Genomic DNA, 23,380 nt, shown 5'->3' on the forward strand with positions numbered 1-23,380 from the left:
TTTTGCCACGTTAAATCTCCAGATGGGATAAAGATGGCTTTAAAGATCAAAGATCGCTGTTTAGAAAGTCTCTGTCCAGCATGGTTTCCTGGGAATAACTTCTCTGAAGTGGTGTTTATTTCTACTCACTTCAACCAAACGGTGCTGTAGTATAAAATAACATCCAGAAACTACTGCCACAGTGACTGCCCTATTTCGGTGTGCTGTTAGTGGTGGTGCTTGCCCTAGAGAACTCACAGCCCTGAGTGGCACTCCTTATCAGCACTGCTGTCCCAGACGGATTGGGTGTGCCTCGCCTAGAATGGAAAATTACATATTGATGCTTTAACTGACTGAGGTCCTTAAAAATAAGGAAACCCCATAGGTAGCTTTGGGACTTCTCACATAGGAAAGCAGGTGCTGAATGGACCAGCCAGCCTGGTGGATGCATGCAGGATGACAAAAGGCTGCCAGCCCAGCTAGAGGGAGCGTGTCACCTGTTCAGCAAGTTCCTTCCCCTCCAGCTACACTCCTAACTCTGAGCCTTCGCCACGCTCACTTCTGAGTTTCAACATCCTCCCAAATCCAGGTCACCTCCTTTGTTCCTCAGCCAAGGAACTTCAAAAATCAAAGAGTACAAGAGACTGATACCACAGGACCTGGCTGCATGTCAGGCCATTTCCTATCCACTTCCAGCTCACCCTAGTTTGGCTAAGAGCTCTCTGTAAGGCCAAGGGAGGAAAAACCAGGCTGGGACACTTGAACCCAGCTCTGGCCCCACAATAAAGAACATGTTCCTCAACAGAACTTGGAGGCAAAATGGCTGCAGTGTGGGGCTTTATGAAGCCCCACTATGTGTCGGGTCCCCCCTCAAGAGTGGGGAAAGCACATGGAGGGTACAAATTATGTGGCAGCCTTCTCCAGAGCACCTCGTGGCTGTGCTTACTGAGAACCCATCATTCCCTGTCTCCCCACAGTTTTCCGAACAAGCAGTGTTCAGCCCCAAAGTTGTCTTCATTTCTAGCTGTGGCTCATTTAGTGCAAGAAAGAGGGGTGAGCCCCGTGTGCACAGTGCTCAGAGAAGGGTCAGGGGAAGCATCAAAGTCCCCAAGTCACTCAGGGCACGGACATGCAGGTGTTAGCCCAACCCAACTGCCACAGCCATGCACTTCCATCACTTCCACCAGCCGCTCACATCCACACCTAAAAACCTGACAGAAATGCTTTTCAAAGAAACATTTTTGTGCTCTTGGAGTGGTCTCACCCCCTGATTTCACCAGGATGATGTGATCAAAGAGGAAGCAGAAGAAACAGTAATTGATTACTTGTAAAACAGGATTATAATCCAATGAATAAATGATAAACCAGGGTGCCTCCACTTAGCAAGGAGTTGGAGAACCAAAGTGCTTCTGGAAGGTTCTGACCAGAATATCCATTATCCAAACTGATTGCAGCTACTCAAGTGGAAAAAGCAGCTGTGCCTTTGTGTTTTCTGACACTTTTTTTGTTCATTACACCATCCTCACTGGAAATGCTTTGGGCTCCAGATAACTTCAGATTAAAGAGCAGCAGGTATTGCTCTTTTCCAGACTTACTAGCAATCCACCAGCAAGGAGCCCAGTGTGGTTCGTCTGCTGCATCTTGGCCAAATCCTACTTCTCCCAGCAAAACCACTGCCCTCCAAGTTGTGAATCCCCCCAGAGCCCCATTCACACAGCTTCACTAAGCCTCTGTGACACAACTGGCTCTTCTCTTGCACGACAGCCATCTCCCCTGCCAGTCCTGCAAGCATTAACACCAGGCTCAAAGGGTCTAACTCCTTCAGAAGTCTTTCAGGCCCCTGGAACCCAGGAATTAACTTCCCATTGCTCCCCACAAACCAGCTCTGACACCTACATGCACACACACAATTCAGGCTCCTTAATGAGGGCGCTCACCAGTATGGGGAGGGACAATGGGCATCACTCATCACTAATCAGAGGCAGTCAGAAAGTAGGACAGCATTGATTTGGAAGCTCTGTCAGACCTGGAAAGCTCTTCCCCAAGGGACCCTCCATGCTGGTTCAGAAGTTTCAGAAAAACATGCCTGCTTCCAGTTTCTTTAGAGGCGAGTGTCTTCTTTCCCTGGGAAGGCTTTTTCCCCCATTGTGTCAGTACTGCACATTAAAACACAATCAATATCATTCCTATTGTTTACCCTGAAGTTTGATGCATGTCTTCCTGCTTCTACATCCTTGTTCTCACATTCTAGTGCCCCCGGTTCCTCCAAAGCAAGTTGATCTCTCACCCAGAGAGAAGTGTTTCACGTGAAATGGCAGTTTCTGGTGCAGAACAGTTTTGCAACAAGGGAGGAGGCAGAAAACATAAGTAAGGATATAATAAGGCAAACCGCTTATAAAGGACAGCAACATGTGAGTGTAAGAGCAAAAAATGTAACAAAACAAAATGTAAGACGTTTTCTGTGTGCACATGTTTGTGTGTGCGTAGAAGTGAGCAGAAGGTGAGGCTGGCACGTAAAAAAGAAGAAAACAAGAAAGCAAGACAGCTTAGTATGTGCTTAGTATGTGCGTGGATATGCGAGGGAGGACAACAGAAAAGCAACAAGATAAAGAAAGGGAGGCCCTGTGCCATGCAAATCAACTCTTTCACTGAAAAACCCCTCCTCTCAGAGCACAGCCACACACACCTGTAATGCTTTGGGAGGTTTCCTATGAAAATGTCAGGCCTAATGCTGCTTCCCTAAAAACATCACAGAATCACAGAATGGCCAGGGTTGGAAGGGACCTCAAGGATCATGAATCTCCAAATTCCCTGCTGCAGGCAAGGACGTCAGCCTCCCCATTTAATAACAGACCAGGCTGCCCAAGGCCCCATCCAACCTGGCCTTGAACATCTCCAAGGACAGGGCGTCCACAGCCTCTCTGGGCAGCTGTTCCAGCACCTCACCACTCTCTCTGTAAAGAACTTCCCCCTGACATCCAACCTAAATCTCCCCTCCCTCAACTTAAATCATTTCCCCTTGTCCTGCAGTTATAAACCCTTTCAAAGAGTTGATTCCCCTCCTGTTTGTAGGCTCCCTTTAGGTACTGAAAGGCTGCAATGAGATCACCCTGCAGGCTTCTTTTCTCCATGCTGAACAAGACCAGCTCCCTCAGCCTGCCTTCACAGGGGGGGTGCTGCAGCCCCCTGATCATCTTCGTGGCTCCTCTGGACTCTCTCCAACAGCTCTCTTTCTTGTACTGGGGGCTCCAGACCTGGACACAGTGGTGCAGATGGGGCCTCACAAGAACAGAGGGACAATCACCTCCCTGTCCCTGCTGGCCACCCTCTTCTCATGGAACCCAGAATACCAGCAATGAGATTCTCATGTGGAGCTCACTGAGACCTTCAGGAGCTGTCACATCAGTGTCAATGGCATTCTTGCCCACACCATTATAAAAGAACAGAAGGTGCTCACGTATGATTAACAGTTCTTTCTCAGGCACTGAAGCCACACTCTCCATTCGTGCCTTTCCTCCTACTGCTGCTATTTGCTCCTCCTCACAACCAGCTCACGTCCAGGCACTCGGGGCCACCCGCACCCCCGGGTTCCGCTCGCCGACACCGCGGAGCAGCTTCCCAGGCGGAGGAGCCGCTTTCCGGCCGTGCTGCCTGGCTGTCCCCACCAGGTGGCGCTCCAGGAGCGGCGGAGCGGCGGGACCCGGCACTGCGCGGCCCCGGGCTCTATGACCTCGGCCCCTTCCTGCGCTCCACGCAAACCTACGGGCTGCTGGTGCAGGTCCTGCCGCTGCCAGGACTTCGTGAGTCCACGATATCGGAGCATTAGAGATATCTGGGGATGGGGAATCCCTCCGTGCATCGCTTTGCCCGTAGCCTGCCGCGATTAAATCAGGAGTAAGAGAAAGCTGTCCCGACGGCAGAAGTTTGGAGGTGTGGGATACGAGGATGGAGGGAACGAGAGGACCACATTTACGCTTTATCTCTCTTCTCCACTCCACCCACGGTTAAACACTCGGTAGACTTAACAAAGCAGAGAGCCGTCTGTCAGTAAAAGGGGGGGAGCACCTCCCGAGCGGTCCCCAGACTGAGGACCACGGGCGGCCAGAGGAGTAGCGCGGGGCCACTGGGCGAGCTGATGATGCTCACAAGTGGCCAGCAAAGAGATATTCATCCTGGACACGCGATAGGGCCGATAACGCCGCGCTAACCAAGGGGCAGATACCGAACATAGCCGCTCGAGCCTCCCGGCTGTTCTCGGACGGAGCCGGGCTTCGCTGCAGCCCCCGGGGGAGCTGGCGCCGGCCGGGGCCGAGGGAGGGCAACGGGGGCCGGGACGCGCCGTGCCCGATGTCTCGTGTGTCGTGCACGTCTTAATCAAAGTGAAAGGAATGCGCACACAGCCTCATCCCTTCCCATCAGCTTTATGTAACGCCATACGCACACGTACGTGGACTTGTATTGCAGAAGTATTTGAAACGTATTAGAGCTGCTCGGCGCTAGATACGCGCTCCGTGCAGTGAGAAGTGCAGCTAAATAAAGTCACTCGGAGCTCCGGAGGCGGTATGAGCGCGATGGCAGAAATGCGGGTGCCGGGAGCTGCTCCGTGCCCGATCCGCTCCCAGCGCACGGCGGGTTCCTCCGGCTGCTCCCACCCTTTGGGGTTCTTTAATTTTTATTTTCCGCTCCTAATAGTTAAGAAAAATTGAAAGAAAAAAAAAAAACACTAAAATCTCCAGGTTTCCAAGTTTATTAAAGAAAGTCTTTACCGGCCCGAGATGCCGCTTCGGGCTGCAAAGCGAAGCCCGCTTTTCTTCCGACCAAATGCGGCACATTTTCGGAGGAGCCCACGCTGGCCGCGGTGCCGCGGGGTCTCAGCCGGGACAGGGCGCTGCTTCGCCTCGGGCCGCGTTCCTGGGTGAGAAAGCACATTTAAAACAAACCGAGGAGACCACCACCAGCACCGCCGTGCGGCTCTCGGGTTAACCCCCCCCTAATGACTGACGGCTGGTGCCACTGAGACAAATAAATACATCGTAAGGAGGGCAATGGGTCGCGAGTCGTTTTGGCCCTAAGGTGAGATTTAGCAATGACCGCCCATTAAAACAAGCTTTTCACTTTTCCTAGGGTAGCCCCTGCCCCCATTCGCTCCGGAGAGAGAAGCAGGGGAGCGTCCCTACCTGTGTACGTTTGCGTTTGAGGTTCGGGGCTGTTTTACGTTCGGATGTGTTTTGTTTGTTTGTTTTAGTTCGGAATTGGGAGAAATGGAAACCGGAATGAATAGGACTCGGGAGAGAGAGCAAGTTTGAAAAACGCCCGTCAAAATCCGCGGGAAAGGGCCCGAAGTGACGACGCTGGAGAGCTTAAAAATAGCAGTTTCAAAGCAACCAGTCGGAAACAAAATCCGGAGCGGCGGGGTGAGGCAGAAGGCAGAGCCCCGTGCTCCGAGCGGGGCGGCCGGGAAGCGAGTCCTGCCTGCACAGCGACCCGAAACGGGATCGTGCGCCCTGCCCTGCAAAGCCTTCCTCTCCCTCCTGCACCTCTCCCGAAAAAAGGCTCCGCATCTCCTCGACTCCACGGCCAAGGCGGTGTGAGGACCCCCACCTCCACCGCCCCGCTCGTAACTTTTCTGTGGAGCAAATCCATGGGAAAAAGCACCGCTGCCTTTTTCTGCCGGGTTTATTTCCCTGCTCGTTCTATTTTGCTCTGGAGGCTCACGAAGAAATAAAGCTGGAAAGGACTTCGGAAAGGAGAGAAGCCGGGAGGAGAGGGGGCTGCCGGGCAGGGGGGGATCGGGATGCCCGTGCGGTGGGGGCTCCCCGGCTGCGATAGAGCTCGACGGGGTCGGCACAGCCCAGCCCGATGAGAGCTCTTAGGTTGCTGGTGGTTGTTCGGTTTTTGGTTTCGGTGGTTTTTTTTGTTTTTTTTTTTTTTGCTTTTTGGTGGGTTTTTTTTTCAGTGGTGAGTTACATAAGGTCCTCCGCTAGAAAGAACTCTGGGAGAGTGATGGAAAGCTAACTCTAGTGAGAACGGCGTGAAGTTCAGCGGGAGTTACGGCCCCAGTGAGCTGCAGCGAGTTTCTTCGGCCGAGAGTGAAAAACAATGTATAAATAAATGAAAGAGTGAAAAAGGAAATAAATAAATAAGTAAAAAGGAGAAGAAGAAGGAGGGGGGGGGGGGGGGAGGGGGGGGGAAGAGGGAAAAAAAAAAAGAAAAAAAAAAAAGGAGGGGGAAAAATCACTTTCTCCAGAATAGTTCAATAATTAAAGTAAATAAATAAATGGGAGGTTAGCAAAGGCAAAACACAAAGTAGAAGCAGCCTCGGGAGCTGAGCCCTGAGCAGCCCGCACAGCCGCCGTGCCCCCGGGGGGAACCCATTGCGGCCCCCGACGAGCAGCCGGAGCCGGGAGTTACACGAACGCCCTGAACGGCCACTTCAAGCTGAGGGCTTCGCCTCGCCGTGTTTTTACACGCCTTAATTGTTCGCTAATAATGCGGGGTTTGGGAGAAGCACGTGGGAAGTAAAGGGCAGCCTGGAAAGAAGAAGAAAAAAAAAAAAAAGAAAAAAAAGAAAAACCAACAAAAACCCCAAAGCAACCCCACGAGCCGGCTCGGGTGCTATCAGCTTTTCTCTCTGTACGGAGTCAAAAGGCTTCACGTGGAAGCGGCTGCTCTGTGAAAGCTCGGGGGATGTGAGAGGGGTCTGGCTGCAGAGAGAGGTCGGCGGGTCAGGGAGATAACGCGCTGCCAGCCTCCAGGACACGGCTTGGAATGTCCCCGTGCGTGTCTGTTTGCTTTGGTGCGGCGTGCGAGGGGCTGAGGGTTCGGGGTTTCTTTACAAGAAGCCGCAAAAAAAGGAGTTTTCGATTTTTTTCTGCTTCGTTTCCCCACGATTCAATCCACCCCCGGCGTTCCCGAAGTTTCCATCACTGATCCTTCCGGCCCGGTGCCCCCGGAGCTCCCGGCCCTGTTCGGCTGCGGCCCGACCCGAGGTGCGGTGGCGAGCGGCCAGCAGCGACGTGCCCGCAGGGAGCGATGCGTCCGCAGGGAACCACCTCTGCTCCCCCCCCTCCCTCCCTCCCTCCCTCCCTCCTTGCCTCCCTCTTCCTTCTGCTGGAGCCCCGAGGAAATGACCACAACTCATCCTTCCCCGAAACAACAAACTGATCCATCCGTCTGTCCATCATCCATCCGTCCATCCATCCATCCGTCCCTCAGCCCCTCACAAGGGCACGGCGTAGCAGCAGCGCTCATCACTTGTGCGCTCCCCCCGCGGCTCTCCCCGAGTCCCGCAGGAAAACCCTGGGGTGGGACCCCCGTGTGGGACCCCCGCCCTCCCCCACACCCTGGGTGCTGCCCACCGGGACACGCAGCCCTGCGGCTCTGAGCGCTGCGTGCATTCCCCGTGCACACGGCTGATGAACTTCAAGCAACTCTTCTTTCTTTTCTTTCTCTCTCTTTTTTTTTTTCCCTCTCCTTTCTTCTTCTCTTTCTTTTCTGTTTTTATTTTTGTTCTCCTTTCTCTCAAGCCCTCTCTCTCTGCCTGCTCAAAACTCTCCCCCGTGCAACCCTGCAGCCCGGGGCGAGGGTGGAGGCTGAATGATCCCCGCTTCCAAGATTTTCCGAACAATCCTTAAAGAAGGAAACCTTTCTCTCGAAGTCTCTTTGATCTACGAGGCCTGGCGCGCTGTGAGCCCGAGTGCGTGAGGGGCCCGTCGGCTGCGGGAGCCCCCCCACCCGGGACATGAAAGGAAAAAAAAGGGCGGCCAGAGTACGGGGATCGACCGAAGGGCTCGAATATTTCATATTCCTGCTAGCTGTCAAGTCCAAAAGCAACAACCCGCCTCCCGTCGGCTGTTTGCAGAGGGCAGCGGAGTGTGTGCGCGCGAGGGGCCGGAGCGCACCGTGCACCGCGGCCGGGAGAGGGGAAGAGGGCCGTAAATTTGCACTTGCAATCAATCAATAATTAACTAATAACAGAGCGTGGACCGAGAGGTCCCGGCAGGACGGCGGCGGGAGCGGCCAGATCCCGTAGAGATGGCTTCTGTTCCTCTCCCATCGCCCCACACCCCCATCCCCGAGCTGCTCCGGCCCCACTGCCCCCTCTCCGGGGCCGATCCCACCGTTTCAGCCCCGCTTTCCCATAGACTTTGCACCGGCGGCCAAAATTCCTTGAGTAAAACCTGGCAAAACCTGCCACGAGATCCGCTGCCCGACGAGGGAGGAAGGGCAATTCTTCCCCCCCCTCCCCCCATCTCCCCACGGGACCCCGATCCCCGTTGGGTGTCCCCGCGTTCCCCACCCGAGGTCCCCTCGGGGCCGCCCCGCACTGCCCCGGCTGCCCAAGAGATGGCGCCGCCGCCCCGCCGGACCCCCCCGGCGCCGAGCCCCCCCCACCCAGCGCCGGGTCGCCTGCATCAGCCATAAAACCATTGAGGATATCAAGACAGGCGCCAGGTGAGTAATAGACAGGATAATCCAGAGAGATTGCTCGCTGTTTACCTCCATCCACAAGCGCCACAAGAGTTACTCATTAACGTTACTATATACAAATAAGATACACAAGAGATAAAGCCATTTGCAAGTCAGAGTTACACCTGCGGTACACGGATTTCTTGCAAGGGCATGGGGAGGGGGAGGTCAGCTTTAGGCTCGTGGAAGGGGGGGATGAATCAATCAGGCCGCACCCCTAGCGCCTAAAACACAACAGTGAGCGCCGGTCCGCCTGCAAAGCGGCTACCTGGTGCCTGCAAAGGGAGGAGGAGGAGGCTTGGTTGCTCAGGATCAGCGCTGAGTTTCCTCTCCGACTCCCAGAATCTATCTCCACCCCCCTCCCCCCCACACAGACACCACAACGGCCTCCCTTTGAGGGAGATTGCGGGGGGACAAGCAGCAAGGGAGGGAAAACAAGCAGGCGTTCGTGAAACCGAATGAATGAGAAGAACGATATGGAGGGGGGATAATAGTGTGGAGCTGAAAGGTGCCTTTTTGCCTGCTCTAAGGGGAGAAAGTTGAACCACGAGGCTGCGGGGTGATCATACGGCCACGGCGGTTGGTAGGGCCGCTGTGCTCCCCACCCGGGGCCGACAACCCCGGGGACAGCAGAGGATCTGGGTGACAAGCGACATCCATCTCGTGGGGATGCAGCCCGGAGCCTGCTTGTTTGAATTGCTGTTGTTTTGTTTTTGCCAGCCCCGACGCCACCTCTCCGTCCATAAAAGCCCCACCTCTCTCCGAGGCACATCGGCATACCGTGGCATTTCCCCAGCTCTCACCTTGGGCAGGCTGGGAAGTGGGGAGAGGGAACGAAAAATCCTGGGGGTGGGAGAGAGAAAAACTCAGTTCAAACCCCCAGCGACCTGGCAGGCTGTGTGTCCCGGGATTCAAATACACTCCTAAAAATGGGAACAATCCTCCGAAAAGCGGAGGATACGAAATGAACAGGGAAAATGCTCGAGGTGCGCGGGAGGGTCCCGCTGGGTGCCCGGCAGATGTGCTCAGCATCCCGTGACCCCCGGTGCTCAGGGGTACGGACTCCCCCCCCCCCCCGGCAGCCACTCTCAATCGAAGGTGGGGAAATGTCCCTTTCTGCCGGAATTTGCCCCCAAAACGAGCGGAGCTGGCCGGGCGAGGTGGCCGGGGGTAACAGCCAGGGTTCCCCCCCGCCCCGCACAGTTGGGCCCGGCGCAGCTGCTTTGAAAATAAGGGGGAAAATGCTCAGTGGTCGCGTTCCCCCTGAGCACTTCTTTCTCTCGCCGGCACAGGACCCAGAGGCCGAGGGGCAGGCAGAGCATAAAACAGGATCCGGGCTGGAAGTACATCCTTATAATATTTATTACTGGCGGAGGATGAATCACTTTCCAATATACGGGCCACTAACTGTTGAAGGGGGGGAAATCTCTTTAACGAGGAGGAATATATATGTTGTGCTTAGGGATGTGCTCACGGGCTGGCAGCGCTGCAGGCGGGGGCTGCCAGCTCCTCTCTCTGCTCCCGGTGACCGCCCAGCCCACGTCCCCTTCCAGCACCACGCCGCTCCAGAGCTTATCCTCAACGTATCCTCAGCCCCACAGCACAAAGGGGCGAACCCCAGGAGGACCCCCCCGGCCCCCCAGCCAGGTGCTGACTGGAAGGATCCATCCCCTGCTCCATAACCCCAGCGGTTCGGGAACTCTTTACCTGGAAACTTTTGAGGGAGGGTTCTGCATTAAATTTTAACCTATCTATTCTCCGATTCTTCACTTTTGTTTTATTAATTTATGACAGATAAAAGCATCGCTGAGCCGTTCTCATTAACTTTTCAAACGCCACTTAATCTCGTTCCATTAAAAGAGGTGACTTAGTACCCTCTGGATCCGCTTTAAAAGAAGTGTGTGTGTGTGGGGGGGGGGGGGGGGGGATGGAAAGGTACATTAAGCAGCTTGCTTAAACCGAGGGTTTCCCCGGCCGATCCGTGCGGGATCCTTCCCGATGAGCTGCGGGGATTGAGAGGAGCGGACAGCGGGGGGGGAGTGGGGGCAGCGCTCGGCCCCCACGGCCGGCAGGTGGGATGGAGGCACAGCACGGGACGCCCGGCACGTTTCAATAAAAATTTATTTGAAACTTCGGCGAGTTTTTAAAAGAGAGAGAGAAAAAAAGAAAGAAAAAAAAAAGAAAAAAAGAAAAAAAAAAAAAAAAGAAAATACAGAAAGAAAAATACAGGAAAAAGAAAGAAAGAAAAAAAACTTCTCGACATCGATATCGCACAAAATATGCCTTCATTTTTTTTTTTTTCCTTTGAACCAACACCTGACTTTCAAGCCAAGAAAATACGCACCCACTCAGACAAAGACAACAGCAAGCACAGTAGTAAAACTCCATCGCGTTTCGTGGCAGTTGTTGTTTTCTCCCTTTGACACACCAAAGAAACGGGAAAGAATAATGCAAAGTGAAGACATTCCTCCAGCCATCATCTTTTCTTTCGCCCGAGCCGCCTGCAGAAGCCCGTTGTCGCCGATGAACGTATAGAAAACCCCTTTTTTTTTTCATTTTTTTTTTTCCTCCCGTGGTCGAAATTTGAATCGGAAAGTAGCACTTGAACACCGGGGAGAACGAGGATTTAAAAAGCCATAGCGCGGCTTCGTCGCGGTTTCTCTCGCCGTTCTCTCTTTGCGAGCTCTTTGATGAACGCTGTTCGCTGCCCCTCTGCCTCTTCCAGCCGCGGCTCCTTGCGAGGGGTGAACAGAAAGCCAGGAGCTGAGCTCGGAACCCGCAGGTTCGGGCCGGGCTGCTCTGAGTCGGAGTTGGGATGTGGGGAGGGAGGGGGAGGTAAAGGAGAACCGACTTGAAATGAAAAGAGAAGAAAACAAAAGACAGCTGCAGCCGTATTTACAGAGATATGTACAACGTCAATAAATTAAAGTTTAATTTCGAGTATTCATATTCCACGTATTTACAAGAGTTATCAAATAATTACATAAATACTTTGCTTTAATAATAGTGTCCGCTTTTTTTCTTCTTCTCAGCGTGTTTAAACCTTGTTATTGCATATACAATGAAAGAGGGAAAGCTGTGATAAACCTACAGTCGAGCTACAGAGGTTTTCAGATAAAATAAATCCACTTCTTTTTTTTCTTTCCAGCTACACTTCTTATTGTTGTTGCTACGGGGAGGGTCTTTAAGGGAGAGGGAAGAGGGGTCTTCTTTTCGTTTTTATTATTATTATCATTATCATTATTATTATCATTATTTTGTCCCTGGGATTCGAAACGAGCATCAGAAATAAACAACGAAAACCCAACGAAATAAAAACGTAACCCCCCCCCAAAAAAGCAGACTACTACGGAACATGCAAAAAAAGCCACCGAGTGGCTCTCAGACATCACGATAATATTTTAAACACACAGCTTCCCTTAATATCGACGCAGAGGGCTGTCGCTACCAACCCGCCCAGGAAACAACTGGCGAATGACCGATATGAGAGTTGCTTATACAGTTTTCTTTAGGAAGAAAAAAAAAAAAAATCGCTTTGCTTACTTTCTTTTATTTATACGTCCGTTCGCTGTTTTGCTTCGCTTTATTTCAGGAGGTTTTTTTTTTTCCTTTTTTTTTTTTTCCTTTTTTTTTCTTTTTTTTTTCCCATTCTTATTATTTTTTTAGACAGTGAAGGAGGGGGGTGGGGGGTGGGACGCATTCCGGCGGCCCCTCGGTGCGGCAGCCCCCGGCCCGGCTCCCAGCCCGGCCCTTCCCCGCCCTCCCCCCCCTCCCCCAGCTCGACACTTTTTGCTGATCAGCGCCCACAAGACGCCGGGCGATTTATATTAAAAATAAAACTTAAAAAAACAAACAAACAAAAAAACCCAATAAAATAAAAAGGGGAAAGGGGGGAGGATAGGAGGGAGGGCTGAAAGGCTTGGCGGGATGGAGGATGTGGTTTCTTTCAAACAAAGTGCATTGCGAGACTGGTTTGAAATGAGCTGGCGGCTACGGGGAGCCGCTGCGGGATCTGTCCTGCTTGGGGTCGAGGCCGCTGACCAGGCGCTGGATGTTCTGCAGTTCGCTGGTAGCCGCCTCCTTGTCGGCTCCCAGCTTTGGGGACAGGGATACCGAGCCGGAGGAGAGCGTGGATGAGCGGCTGGTGAGGTCCGAGGCGGAGTCCAGAGGCACGGCGCCGGGGCTGGAGGCCAGAGCGCTGCCTTTGGTCTCTCCGGAGGTGGCGGCCAGGGCTCCGGGCAGCGCGGTGGTGAGGAGGCTGCTGCCGTCGGGCAGGGGCACGGGCAACGGGTAGGGGCTGTAGCGGAGCCGGGGTCGCACGGCGTTGAGGAAGGGATGCCGGTGCACAGAACTGGAGGCCGCGCTGGAAGCCGCCGCCGCCGCCGCCATGTAGGTGTAGGGGTAGGGGAAGAGGCTGCCGAAGGGAGACATGGCCAAGCCCTGCGGGAGGGGGAGGAGGGAGAGAAAAAGTGTTAGCAACGCGTGCCCTCTTTCTGCCCTCCTCTCCCCTCCACAACATGAACGACAAAACCGGTCAGGTCCGCTTCGGATCCCTGGAACCTCGAAGGCTCAGCCTGGTCCCGCACCGAGGCTGCCCGGAGTGGGGCACAAGGAGCTGGGGGCTCCACCTGGGCCACTCCTCAGCGGCGAGGCTTCCCCAAAGCCTCACACCCGCCCACCCCCAACCCAATTCCTTATGCAGCGAGGGGAGGTGCCCCGATTGCTTCGGAGGGACACTGGGAAACCTGAGGCAGAAAGAACCTGCCCACTTGGGGCCGTCGGAACGTACCTGAGAGGCCAGGACGTGCTGCTGCAGGTGGAAGGGCAGAGCGGCCGTGGATGCTCCCGAGAGTCCTTGGGCGGCCGCCGTGGCCATCACCGTGCTGTCCAGTCCCGAGCCGCCGGCAGAAGCCCCCGACACTGTGGCGAGCAGCGGACCCATGCCCGCGGCCATGCCGGAGAAAGCCCCCCCCATAGCGAACTGCCCGGGGTGCAGCAGCAGTGGATGCCCGTTTCCCAGAGGGTTGAAAAACTGCTGGCCGGCCAGAGCAGGGGGAAACCCCAGGTTCTGCAAATGTCCCTGGCTCAGGTGCGCCGTGCTGTCGGTCTGGACCGTGAGAGGGGCGAAGGGCTCTTTGCCCAGCAGCCGGTTCTCGTCTACTTTAGGGCCGTCCCGAAGGGGGCTTTTCAGTTCCTCGCCGCTCAAGCCTCCCCCCCGGCTGCTGGAGGAGATGGTGGCCGGGCTGTGCCGGGAGTCCGGAGGGGCTTTTTCCGTCCTCTCCCGGCTCCGACTCGTCGCCGAGTCGCTGGGGAAGAAGTGGCTTTTGGAGGGGCTGCCCCCCTTCTCCCGGGGGTCGTCGCTCGCGGCCGCACCGGAGCTGGCCGGCGCGGGGGTGGTGGCCGTGGTCGTGCTGATTTTGCCCGACTCGCTGGCTTCTAGCAAAGGGTCGTCTTTGCTGTCGGCATCGCTGTCACCCTCGCTGGGACAGAGATCTGCAAGACAAAGGCGGCCCGGGGCTGGGAGCCGGCACGGCGCGTCCCTAACCCCCGCCGGGCTGCTGCAGGGTGCGGACACTCCCTGGCTGGCCGGCAATTCCTACGACAAAGCTGGGGATCGCTTCTTAAGAGAAAAATACGTCCACCCCATCCCCGCCCCGGCTCCCAGCGGGAAGTGAGCATTGGTGTTAGCGCACCGACTCCGCACAGCCCGAGGACCCGAGGCCTGCCGTACCGCTCACGCCGGGGGCGGCAAACCCCGCCCGCCCGCCCCTTCGGGGTTCGTCTCCTATCAACTTTTCCTAACTTTGAAGCCCTTTCGACGGTCGAAAGTTGTAGCCTTCCCCCTCCTCGGCCTCTGTCAAGCTGAGGATCCTCCCTTCTCCTCCTTCCCAAAACGCTTGCCGGATTCCTCTGCACTTCATCTCCTAATTTCAGCGCCCCAGGTGTGAAGATCTGGTTTGCTTTTCGGGTCCCCTCCCAGCTCCCCTCCTCTCGGCTCGGCAGGACTTTAAACAAACGAGTAAAGCAACAACAAAAAAGAGGTTGTTTCCTCCTCCTGCGCTTCCCCCCCCTTTTTTTCCCCCCCCCCCTCTCCCTCCCCGGACAGATTAATACATGTGAAAGAACTGCAGACAGCTTCCAACCCCGCACGGAGAGAAAGAAAAGAGGGGGACTTTTCTATAACAAAGTTCGGGACTGTATCCAGGGGAAAGATCCTTCCTCTAATAACAGATTCAGGGAGGAATATTAATGGAGTGACTCCAGTTTTGAACTTTTGCCCCGTGGTCTGTCTTTGCTCCCTTGACTCCGAGCTGGCTCCTTTCTGAAGCGTGGAGGGGAGGAAGGAGCAGGAGAGGGGCCGGGAGAGAGGGAGGAGGAGAAGAGAAGAAGGAAAGGGAAGAAAGTGCAAGCAGAAAAGAGAAATAAGGAAAGAAGGAAGAAGGGGGAAAAGAGAAAAAGAAGGAGATTGGGAAAGACAAAGCAAAAGAAAGAACAAGAGTGGGAGAAAGGAATGGGAGAAGAGAAAGAAAAGGGAGAAGAGAGAAAGGAAAGAGAAAGCCGAGGGGAGGCAGGAGGAGGGCTGTGGCCACGGCACAGAGATGCACGCCGAGCTCCGTGCCCCCGAGCAGGACTTGGCTGTCCCTACTGCACCTACAGGGCCGGGGCTCAGCGCTCACCTTTGAGGCTGGAGGTGCCGACGGCGGGCACAGCAGGGCAGGAGGACTGGGCGAAGCACTTGAAGGCTGTCTGCTCGTTGGACGATTCATCTGAAGTGGGATTTTCTTTTTTCTGCCTCTCGTCGTACACCCGCATGGACTGCAGGGTCAGCTGCTTCCTGCCGGGCACACGGAGCTGCTGGGAGAGCGGCACCCTGCCCCCCCACCCCAGGCCCCCAGCACCCCATAGGGATGTCCTCTAAGGGGATCCCACGTCCCTTAGAGACCCCATGGGTGGGGTGTGCGGGGGGACAGGGGCCAGGGGCTCGGGGGAACGCGCTGCTCGCAGGCAGAGCCAAGAGCTTGGCTGCTAATGAGAGGAGATTTCTTGGAAGCTGTTAGCAGCAATCCTGAGTACGGCAGATATTAAAGAATAGGAAGGGGGGCTGGGGGGGGTGGCAGAGGGAACCGTTCCCTGGAGATTAGCTTTTAAAACGAGAGGATGTTCCAGAGATATGAGCCATCTTAATGGTTGCTAAGATTGCTAGGAAGTGGTTATTTTGTTAGGCACTTTATGTAATCTTTTCACCAACAATTAACCCGGAGTAAAATCTATTTATATTTAGAGAGAAATTAGAAATCATTTCCGTCCTGTGGCTCCAGCATTGACTTTATTTTCACACTGACGGACAAGAGGAGCTGGTGTGTGTGCATGTGTGGTATGCTGGGCTGAGTGCTGGGCATGGAGAAAGGCCTCTTGTTTAACATTACAACCCCCCTTCTCCCTTTTTTTTTTTTTTTTTTTTTTAAGAAAGAAAAGGAACAGACATATTTATTCATTATCTAAAACTGATTGCAAATGGCTAAAATATCCTGTCTGCTGTAACAAAAAAAAACGACGACTTATTCCACATCAAGATTGGGGGGGGGGAGGAGGGAGAAAAAAAGATCCCTTTCTCTATTTTGGCCAATATTTAAAAAATAAAAAAATCAGGTTCACTATTCAAAGTGGTCTACTGGTGTTACTTCCATATTCCCAGGGTCCTATCAAAGTGGTTTGTTTTTACGTTTCTCCTCCACGCTTTTCAGGAGAGTCAGGAGGAAAATGCTGGGGGAGATCTCAGCTGCCCTCCCTTCTCCCCACTCCATCCCAGCCGCAGCGTGTGGGGGTGAGATATTCCTGCCAGGACCTAAAGGAAAACTCATTGCCCCAGTGGCATTCACCGCCTTTCGCCTTCATCTGCAGCCACCGCTTTCTTGCCGGCCTTCCCGTGCAATGCAAAAAGTAAACGGGGGAAGCACGGAGGAGCCCACGTGCAATCGGTTTGGCGTTATTAACGACGAGATCCTTATTAATTTTGGCGGGGGGAAGTGTGGTTTGTAGGAAACGCGAGGTGATTTTGACCTCTGGTCATGTTCTGAGCCTTGCACACGAAAACCAAACGAGGCGCCCATATATAATGTTTCCAGACTCACCTTTTTTCCCTCCTTCCATTCCCAGTGTCGCGAAAACCTTTGGCAAAGGGGTTGTTGTCAATTTTTAATTGAGTGATCTACAGGGAGAGAAGGAAAAAAGAAAACCAAAAGCGGGGTTGGGGCAGAAAGAAGGAGACTTGGTGAAAGAACAACCGACACGACCTCCTCCTCCCCACTTCCCACCGCCCAGGCAGCAGCAGCCGGTGCACAGGGTGGGATTTTGGGGTGAATCCCTGCGTTTTGGGGCTGGCCGGTGAGTCGGGCAGTGGTGGCAATGAAGGAGCCCCACATCACCGCTGCCGCATCGGCGTTCAGTTAGCCGTGCAACGCGATCCATGCAAGTTATGCCTGCGCTTAAACTCTTTAAATGCCATAATTAAACCGCAAAGGAATCATACCCACCCCCTCGCCATAATAAAATACTTCGTATAATCGCATTATGCCCCGCGCGTGTGCGTGTGCTGGGGCTCTGGGGGTGCCAGGAGCGGGCTGATTTGGGCTGATCTGGGCTGGCAGGGATTTCGGCGGTTGTTTGGGGGATTCTATGGGATCCGGTCTTGCTCCACAATTCTGGAGGAGAGTGGGACCCAGTGAGCAAACAGCTTTGGACTCTGAGCAGCACCGGCTCCCAGGTTCCCCCCTCCAACTCCTCCTGCACATATAGACAAGATAGAGCAGGGAAAACCCTCGACAGAAGAGGTGAGACCCTCAGCTATGCGATCTGAGCAGTGCTCCTGACCTCCACTTCCCATCACCCCCCCCCTCCAACCCCCCTTGTGATATCAGAGCATTTGGCTGGAGCTGCTGCTCCGTGCTTCCAGCTGCGGGCCGGCCGGACAGCCCCGTGTGTAACTCCCAAAGCAAAGTCTGCTCTGCACGCGTTCACCTTTCGTTTTCTTGCAAAAAGGTGAGCAAAGCGAGAGCAGCGCGTGCCAAGCACCGCCAGAGAGGGGATCTGAGGAAAGGAAGGGTGCAGCCCCTCCTTATGCCTGGCTCTGAGCCGTGGGGGATGGCAACGGATGGAGGGACGGAGCGAGCGGGGTCTGCACAGCTCTGCTCTTCAGGCACATGCACACCAAGTTCTAATTTATAGACAGCAAAATAAGAGCCCCTTCTTGGCTCTTTCACTTCCTTCCACTTGACTTAATTATCGTAAATTCGCCTTTTGCCAGGCTCCCAAATGTGCCACCTTCGTTGAGAGCGACAATAAAGCGGCAGAAATGGGGAGGCAGCGTCTGCAGCGCTGCAAACTTTCTCGCCCTGTCTCTGTGAGACCTTCCAGCTCATTTCGAGCGAGATACTCCTCTCTGATCAGAGCATATTTCTGCACCACAAAAAATAATAAAACACTGCAGGATGAAAAAAAATATCATAATATAATAATAATAGGAACCAGACGTGCACTCCAGCCTTATTGCCAATTGCTGTTAAAGGAGCTAAAACAGCACAAAGGCCAGGAAGAATTACAAAATCTCCAGCCACGCTGCTCTCTCCCCCCTGTCTTTCGACACACGGATCAGATTCTTTTTCTGATGCGTCTTAGATTAAATCCACACTGAAAGCAGCGATCCCCACCCCATCCTTCCCCCTTTCTCCACACCGGGGAGCAGAAAAAAATATGTATATCCAAAGCACCCCCCCTTCCCCCCCCTCCCCCCCCCCACACACACATACACACAGCCTTCTTTTTAATTGCCCTGCCCGGGGTCGGCTACGGGGAAAGTGCCTTCCCCCCTCCCCCAGTGCCGTCCCAAAGTCGGAGAGGGAGGATTTGGGGGAAACGAGCTGGGGTAGAGGGGAGCGGGACGAACTCAGTGATCTTTAAGGGAACAATACAGAGCAAAAGCTCTCTGAAAAGCCAAAACACGTAAAACAAATCCTTTCTTAATCTCCTTACCTTATCATTCTGGTATGCGGTCACTGCGATGAATTCAGTCTCCGGGAACACGTAGGTCCGGAACGTGCTGTAGGGAAGCTTGAGAATATCGTTCGCTCGGACGATGTGGAAGCGGGGCTGGTACTTATGCATGGAGTTTAAAATGGTCTGCGGTGCGGAGCGGCCGGGGGGGGGAGGGTGGGGGGAAAAAGAACAGGGTGAGAGCCAGCAGCACCCGCTCGCGCTGCCCCGTGCTTTCTCCTCATCTGCGCACCTCGAGCGCACCGCAAACACACGCACACGCCGCGCAGCATCCAGCACAAAGCACTGACAGCTCCGGCTCTCCCGCTGGACGCCAGCGGAGATCTCCCGCGGGGGGGAGAAGGGGGGGAGGGGTTCTGCGGGAGTTATTTGGGCTTCGGACGCGACGGCTTTAGATTACAAGGCGAACCAAAAGAAAATAAAAATAAAGCGGAGACGGGAGCTACAATAGCAACGCCACCACGAGCGCCTTGGTCAGGTCTAATTGCTCGCCTCAATCCACTTAAGGCCTTCTGCGAGAGGCAAGAGCGGATCGTCTAATCGAATCACGGGCGGCGAATGCAATCTTCGGCGCATTAGAGATCCCCCGACCGCGGCCACCGCCGCAGCCCCGGCTCCAGACTTTCCCAGGAATAGAAAGAAACGGCGAGGAGCGGCGGGCACTTATCAGCAGTTTGTTTGATTTCACTCGCAGGGGGAGCTTTTTATCTCTGCACACCCAGTAAATGTAAAGGAGTGGATAGACATGAATGGGCAACTTGACCTTTGCTTTTGGTTCCTGTTTATTTTCACTCTGGCTTGCTTTACGTTATCCAGATTAATATATATTTAAATGTTTGCATACTTAGGCCTTTAAGCCCTTTATACACATATGCATATCATTTTCCTATGCTTAAAAAGTGTGATCGTCTCTATTAAAAATATATTACATATGTGTATATATATCGAGCCAACGCAGCTCTGAGATATATCGAGTTGCACTATGTTGGAAACGTGTCTCTAAAGTTTATTCTGAACGGTACAGATTGGGTGTTTGGAAAGCTTGCAGAATAAATTCTCTCGTTTAATCCTGACCTCGGCAACAGAAAAAGAAAGGAACGTTTTAACTGGACATAAACACACCAGCCGGCTGCATGCAGGGGCTGTTTATTCCCCATTTTCCACACACGTGTGGTGCCCGAATTGCAGTGCCTGGGAAAGCTCCGGGCCGGGCGCTGCGGGGGAACAGTGCTTGGGGAGAGGGGAAAAGGACTCACAAATCCGTGCTTGTCGGAGATGTTGTTAGTGAGCTTCAGCTTGTGAAAGGTGACGACTTTGGACATCCATTGTTCTCCGGTGGCCGGGCTGTCCGGGTGGATGTACATTCTCTTTGGCATTTCAGGGTCAGCTTTGCCTGCTACCATCCACCGGGAATTATGGAATTTGTATCTACAGTCGTCAGCCGCCACAATATCCATCAATAAAATGTACTTGGCCTTTTTATCCAGTCCAGTGCATCTCACTTTAAACGGAGGAAACATTCTCCTACGGGCAGAGAATGGGAGATAAAGAAAAGACGAGACGAAAGGGGAAAAAAAAAAAAAAGAAAAGAAAAAAAAAAAGAAAGAAAAAGGAAAGAAAGAAAAAAAAGAATCACAGCGTTGCAGTGAGCTCCTAAAGCTTGGTGGCCCTCGGTCCCTCAGAAGCAGAAATCTGCCCCCGCCCCCAGTGCAAAGATTTCTCCAACGCTCCCAAGTTGCAGGAGAACGCCGTCCCTCGGGTGGGACGCAGAACGTACCCCTGGTGGGCACACACCTCTCCGTTCCTAAACAGCAAAGCCTCGTTCAGCCCTCCCGGATCTCTCATTATCTGTAGATATATTCCCCTCTGTTAAACAATAGGAGCAGATCGCGCTCCAATTAAAAATATTCCCCACTTCTACAACCGGCTCCGTCGTTAGAGAGCGGGGGGGGGGCTTCTGTAATTAATCAAAGAGGAGAGGAGCCCACGGTGAGAGCTGCGAGGTCCCGCTCACACCTCTGTGCAGAGGCTCCCTGAGAACCGCGCTCCCCTCCGCTCCCAAGTCCGGCTCCAAACTGCAACAGGATACCACAAATTTGCTGTTTATTATATCGAGCGGTTGGCATTCAGCAAGCCCAGCTTAAAAGGAAACACATGACTTTGCAACACGTAAGAGCGCCTAACATTCGCCGAGGCTTTCGAGCAAAACTTTCTGCTACAATTAAGAGAGAAAACTTGGGGAAGGCAGCGAAGCGGGCCGGGCTGTTTGTTTTTTTCCCCCGCTACTCTCGGGGCTTTCTTTCCCTAAGCCCTCAGCCTGCAGCCGGCGCTGTGCGGGGCTGAAGCCGCAGCACGGCGACCCGAGGCGGCTCTCAGGAGCGGTTTCTCCCCCGGCCGCTCTCCCTGCAGACGGCACGCCGCTCGTTTGCTGCCTTCCCCAGGGCGTGCGTTACAAACACGGCCGAGAGCGAAGGGTTCGCTCGCTGCGTGGCATCACATCCACAGGCAGAGTTATAAACGAGCACCGACGTCGATTGGGAGCGAATATAGAGAGGGATTTCAGATGTGTAAACCTATAAAATGCCGAAATGCGCAGCGCGATACGCGCCGTGTGCGTTCATTCATTCGCACGTGAAGGTTATATAAATACATGGACACGCAGCGCGCTCCTGCAGGAGCTGCAAACCCTGCCTTACAGCAGAGCGGGTGCTTTTCGCCGCTTTTTCTGCATTTCCAGACGTAATTAGTCAGCAGAAATGCATGCCTGTATCAAGGCAGAGACACAGGCACAAGCGAGGCAGCTGATAAACAGAATCTCCCTGCCCTCCTGCAGCTACCACCTCACCAGCAGAGATACGTCGCTACAAATATTTTTTGCTACATTTCCCCTTCTCTCCATGAAAGAAGAAATACCGCGTGCAGCAAGGCTGCAATCAGGCCGGCGCCTTTTCCAGCCCCAAATTATTTTCTTTCTGCTCCCAGAAAGTATTAAGCTGCTGAACCATGAAGAGCCCCTCTCGCCCCCTGCGCACGCACCGAGAGCGGCCGGTTCGAGGTTCAATAGTTGAGCCTTTCCCCGAGTGCGCTGCCCTCAGCGGGGCTTAGCAGTTGCCTCACACTTTTCCTAATTCCTGATGAAATGAGCTCGATGGAGGCAGTGCCGGACACAGCCTTGCTCCGGAGCAGGCTGCCGGTGCAAAGACCGAAGAGGGAGGGAGCCCGAAAACCCAAGCACGATCCCCATCCCACACCTACCTTCCCGATTTGGTGATCACCATCTCCGTGCCTCTTTTATGGAATTGTTCCCAAAGCTCTTTGGCTTCCAGGTGCACTTTCGGGTCGTCTTCCACTTCTTCTTCTGGCTCCAGAGTTTTTAAAGGCCTCAGATGGGCTGCTGCCTGGTGGCCCAGGGAAGAAAAAGGGATAGCAGTCTCTGCAGCCCCCACTAGCTGATCCATAATGGGCTTAGCCAGGGCCCCGGGGAGGGAGAGGGCGGCCGCCCCGTTGGGGGGCAAAGCCAGGGCCGGGAAAAAAGGGGGCTGATGTCCCAGCACGGCGCTCATGGCAAAGTCCGGTGCCCGGTGAGGTAAAAAAGGATGATAAGCCATGCTTGTCCCAGGGATCACTGGATCTCTCATCGGTATATTCATCCACTCCACTCCTCGATCTTCCTACTGCTGGAGTAGTCCTGGAGTGGTTTCTAACAGCACATCATGGAGAAGAAAAATTAAGATAATAACAATAACAACGAGAAAGCACCAAAAAGAAAAAAAAAATAGGGTGGGGGGAAACAAGCTCTAAACAGCACAGTACATGGGGGAGACGCAGAACTTCTACAGCCTACAACTTCCCGAGCCGGGGCACATCCTCGGCCCTCGGGACAGCAGGGTAACAGGATTGTTCATTATTCGTCTTGCTTTCTGTGTTGTTGTTCTCTCTCTGCGGCTCTTTTTCCCCGGGTTGAAGTCCTTGCGCTTGAAAAGCAATGCCGAAGAAGGGGAGAAAAAAATCCACCGGGTTCGCTGCGTGCTCCCGTTGCCGCGGAAGGGCTGGACAAGCCGAGATCCTTTTTTTCCTCTTCTTTTTTTTTTCTCGTGCTCTCAGTCCCTCTTTTCTTCCGTCGCGGAGGGTGGCGGCTGGAAGCCGGGCTCGCTTTTTGGGTCGGCTGTGTTCCCCCCCCTCCCCCCCACCCCTCCACCTTTCCTCCGTACGGGCAGGCTGCAGAGCAGAGGCTGGGGAGGGAGGGAAAGCAGAGAGAAGCGAACAAACCCACCCCCCCTCGCCGAGCGGGGAAGGCTCCTCAGCAACCTTCAGGCAGCGGCAGCAGCAAAACTTGTAGGGAAATCTCGTTTCCGCCTCGCCTTCCCCCGCTCCGAGCAGGAGCTGGTCACAGCGCCCTGATTTCCATCAGGATCTCTTCTTTCTTTTACCCTCCTCCTATTTTTTTTTCCTTCCCCTTCTCTTTCTCTTTCACTCTGCCTTAAAAAAAAATGTATATAAATAAATATAAAAGAAAAAGAAAAAAAGAAAATAAATCTGAAAGAATGATACTCTTGTCTCCTCTCCAGCAATGCTCCAGCAAAGGAGAGAGGGAGGAAGAGAGAGGGAAAGAGAGAAAAAGGAGGAGAAGGAGGGGAGAAAGAGAGAAAGAGAAGGAGAGAGGAGAGGGAGAGAAGGAGCCTCTCAGCTCTGAGAATTCCCTGTGAGTCTGTGCTCTGCGTGCACCAGATTGTATGGATGTGTTGTGGGTTACAAGGGAGCTGGAGCCTCCTTGATTGGCTCTTTGACGCTTTCGGACCAATTGTGTGGCTCCATAGGCGTGGTTTTGACAGGTCGAGTGGAAGGGGGACAGAGCCGAGTTATAAAAAGAAGGTGTCGGAAA

General features: G+C 53.8%; 1 protein-coding gene across 2 annotated transcripts; it reads right to left on the bottom strand.

Annotated features, from left to right (window-relative positions):
* Positions 1–11,342: 11,342 nt before the first annotated feature.
* On the bottom strand, positions 11,343–23,379 carry TBX3 (T-box transcription factor 3). Of its 2 annotated transcripts, XM_052689510.1 has the most exons (8): positions 22,772–23,379; positions 21,754–22,198; positions 19,755–20,022; positions 18,478–18,624; positions 16,581–16,657; positions 15,126–15,283; positions 13,238–13,941; positions 11,343–12,888 (listed from the first exon to the last, which is right to left on the bottom strand). In XM_052689510.1, the coding sequence occupies exons 2-8, from the start codon at positions 22,146–22,148 to the stop codon at positions 12,439–12,441; spliced, it is 2,199 nt and encodes a 732-aa protein (XP_052545470.1). In that variant the 5' UTR covers positions 22,149–22,198; positions 22,772–23,379; the 3' UTR covers positions 11,343–12,438. The 2 variants fall into 2 exon arrangements, with proteins under 2 accessions (XP_052545470.1, XP_052545471.1); XM_052689511.1 differs by lacking the exons at positions 21,754–22,198; positions 22,772–23,379 and adding an exon at positions 20,293–20,818.
* Position 23,380: the final 1 nt, after the last annotated feature.

This window comes from Tympanuchus pallidicinctus, unplaced genomic scaffold (assembly GCF_026119805.1).
Source record: "Tympanuchus pallidicinctus isolate F22 unplaced genomic scaffold, pur_lepc_1.0 scaffold25, whole genome shotgun sequence".
NCBI lineage: Eukaryota > Metazoa > Chordata > Aves > Galliformes > Phasianidae > Tympanuchus > Tympanuchus pallidicinctus.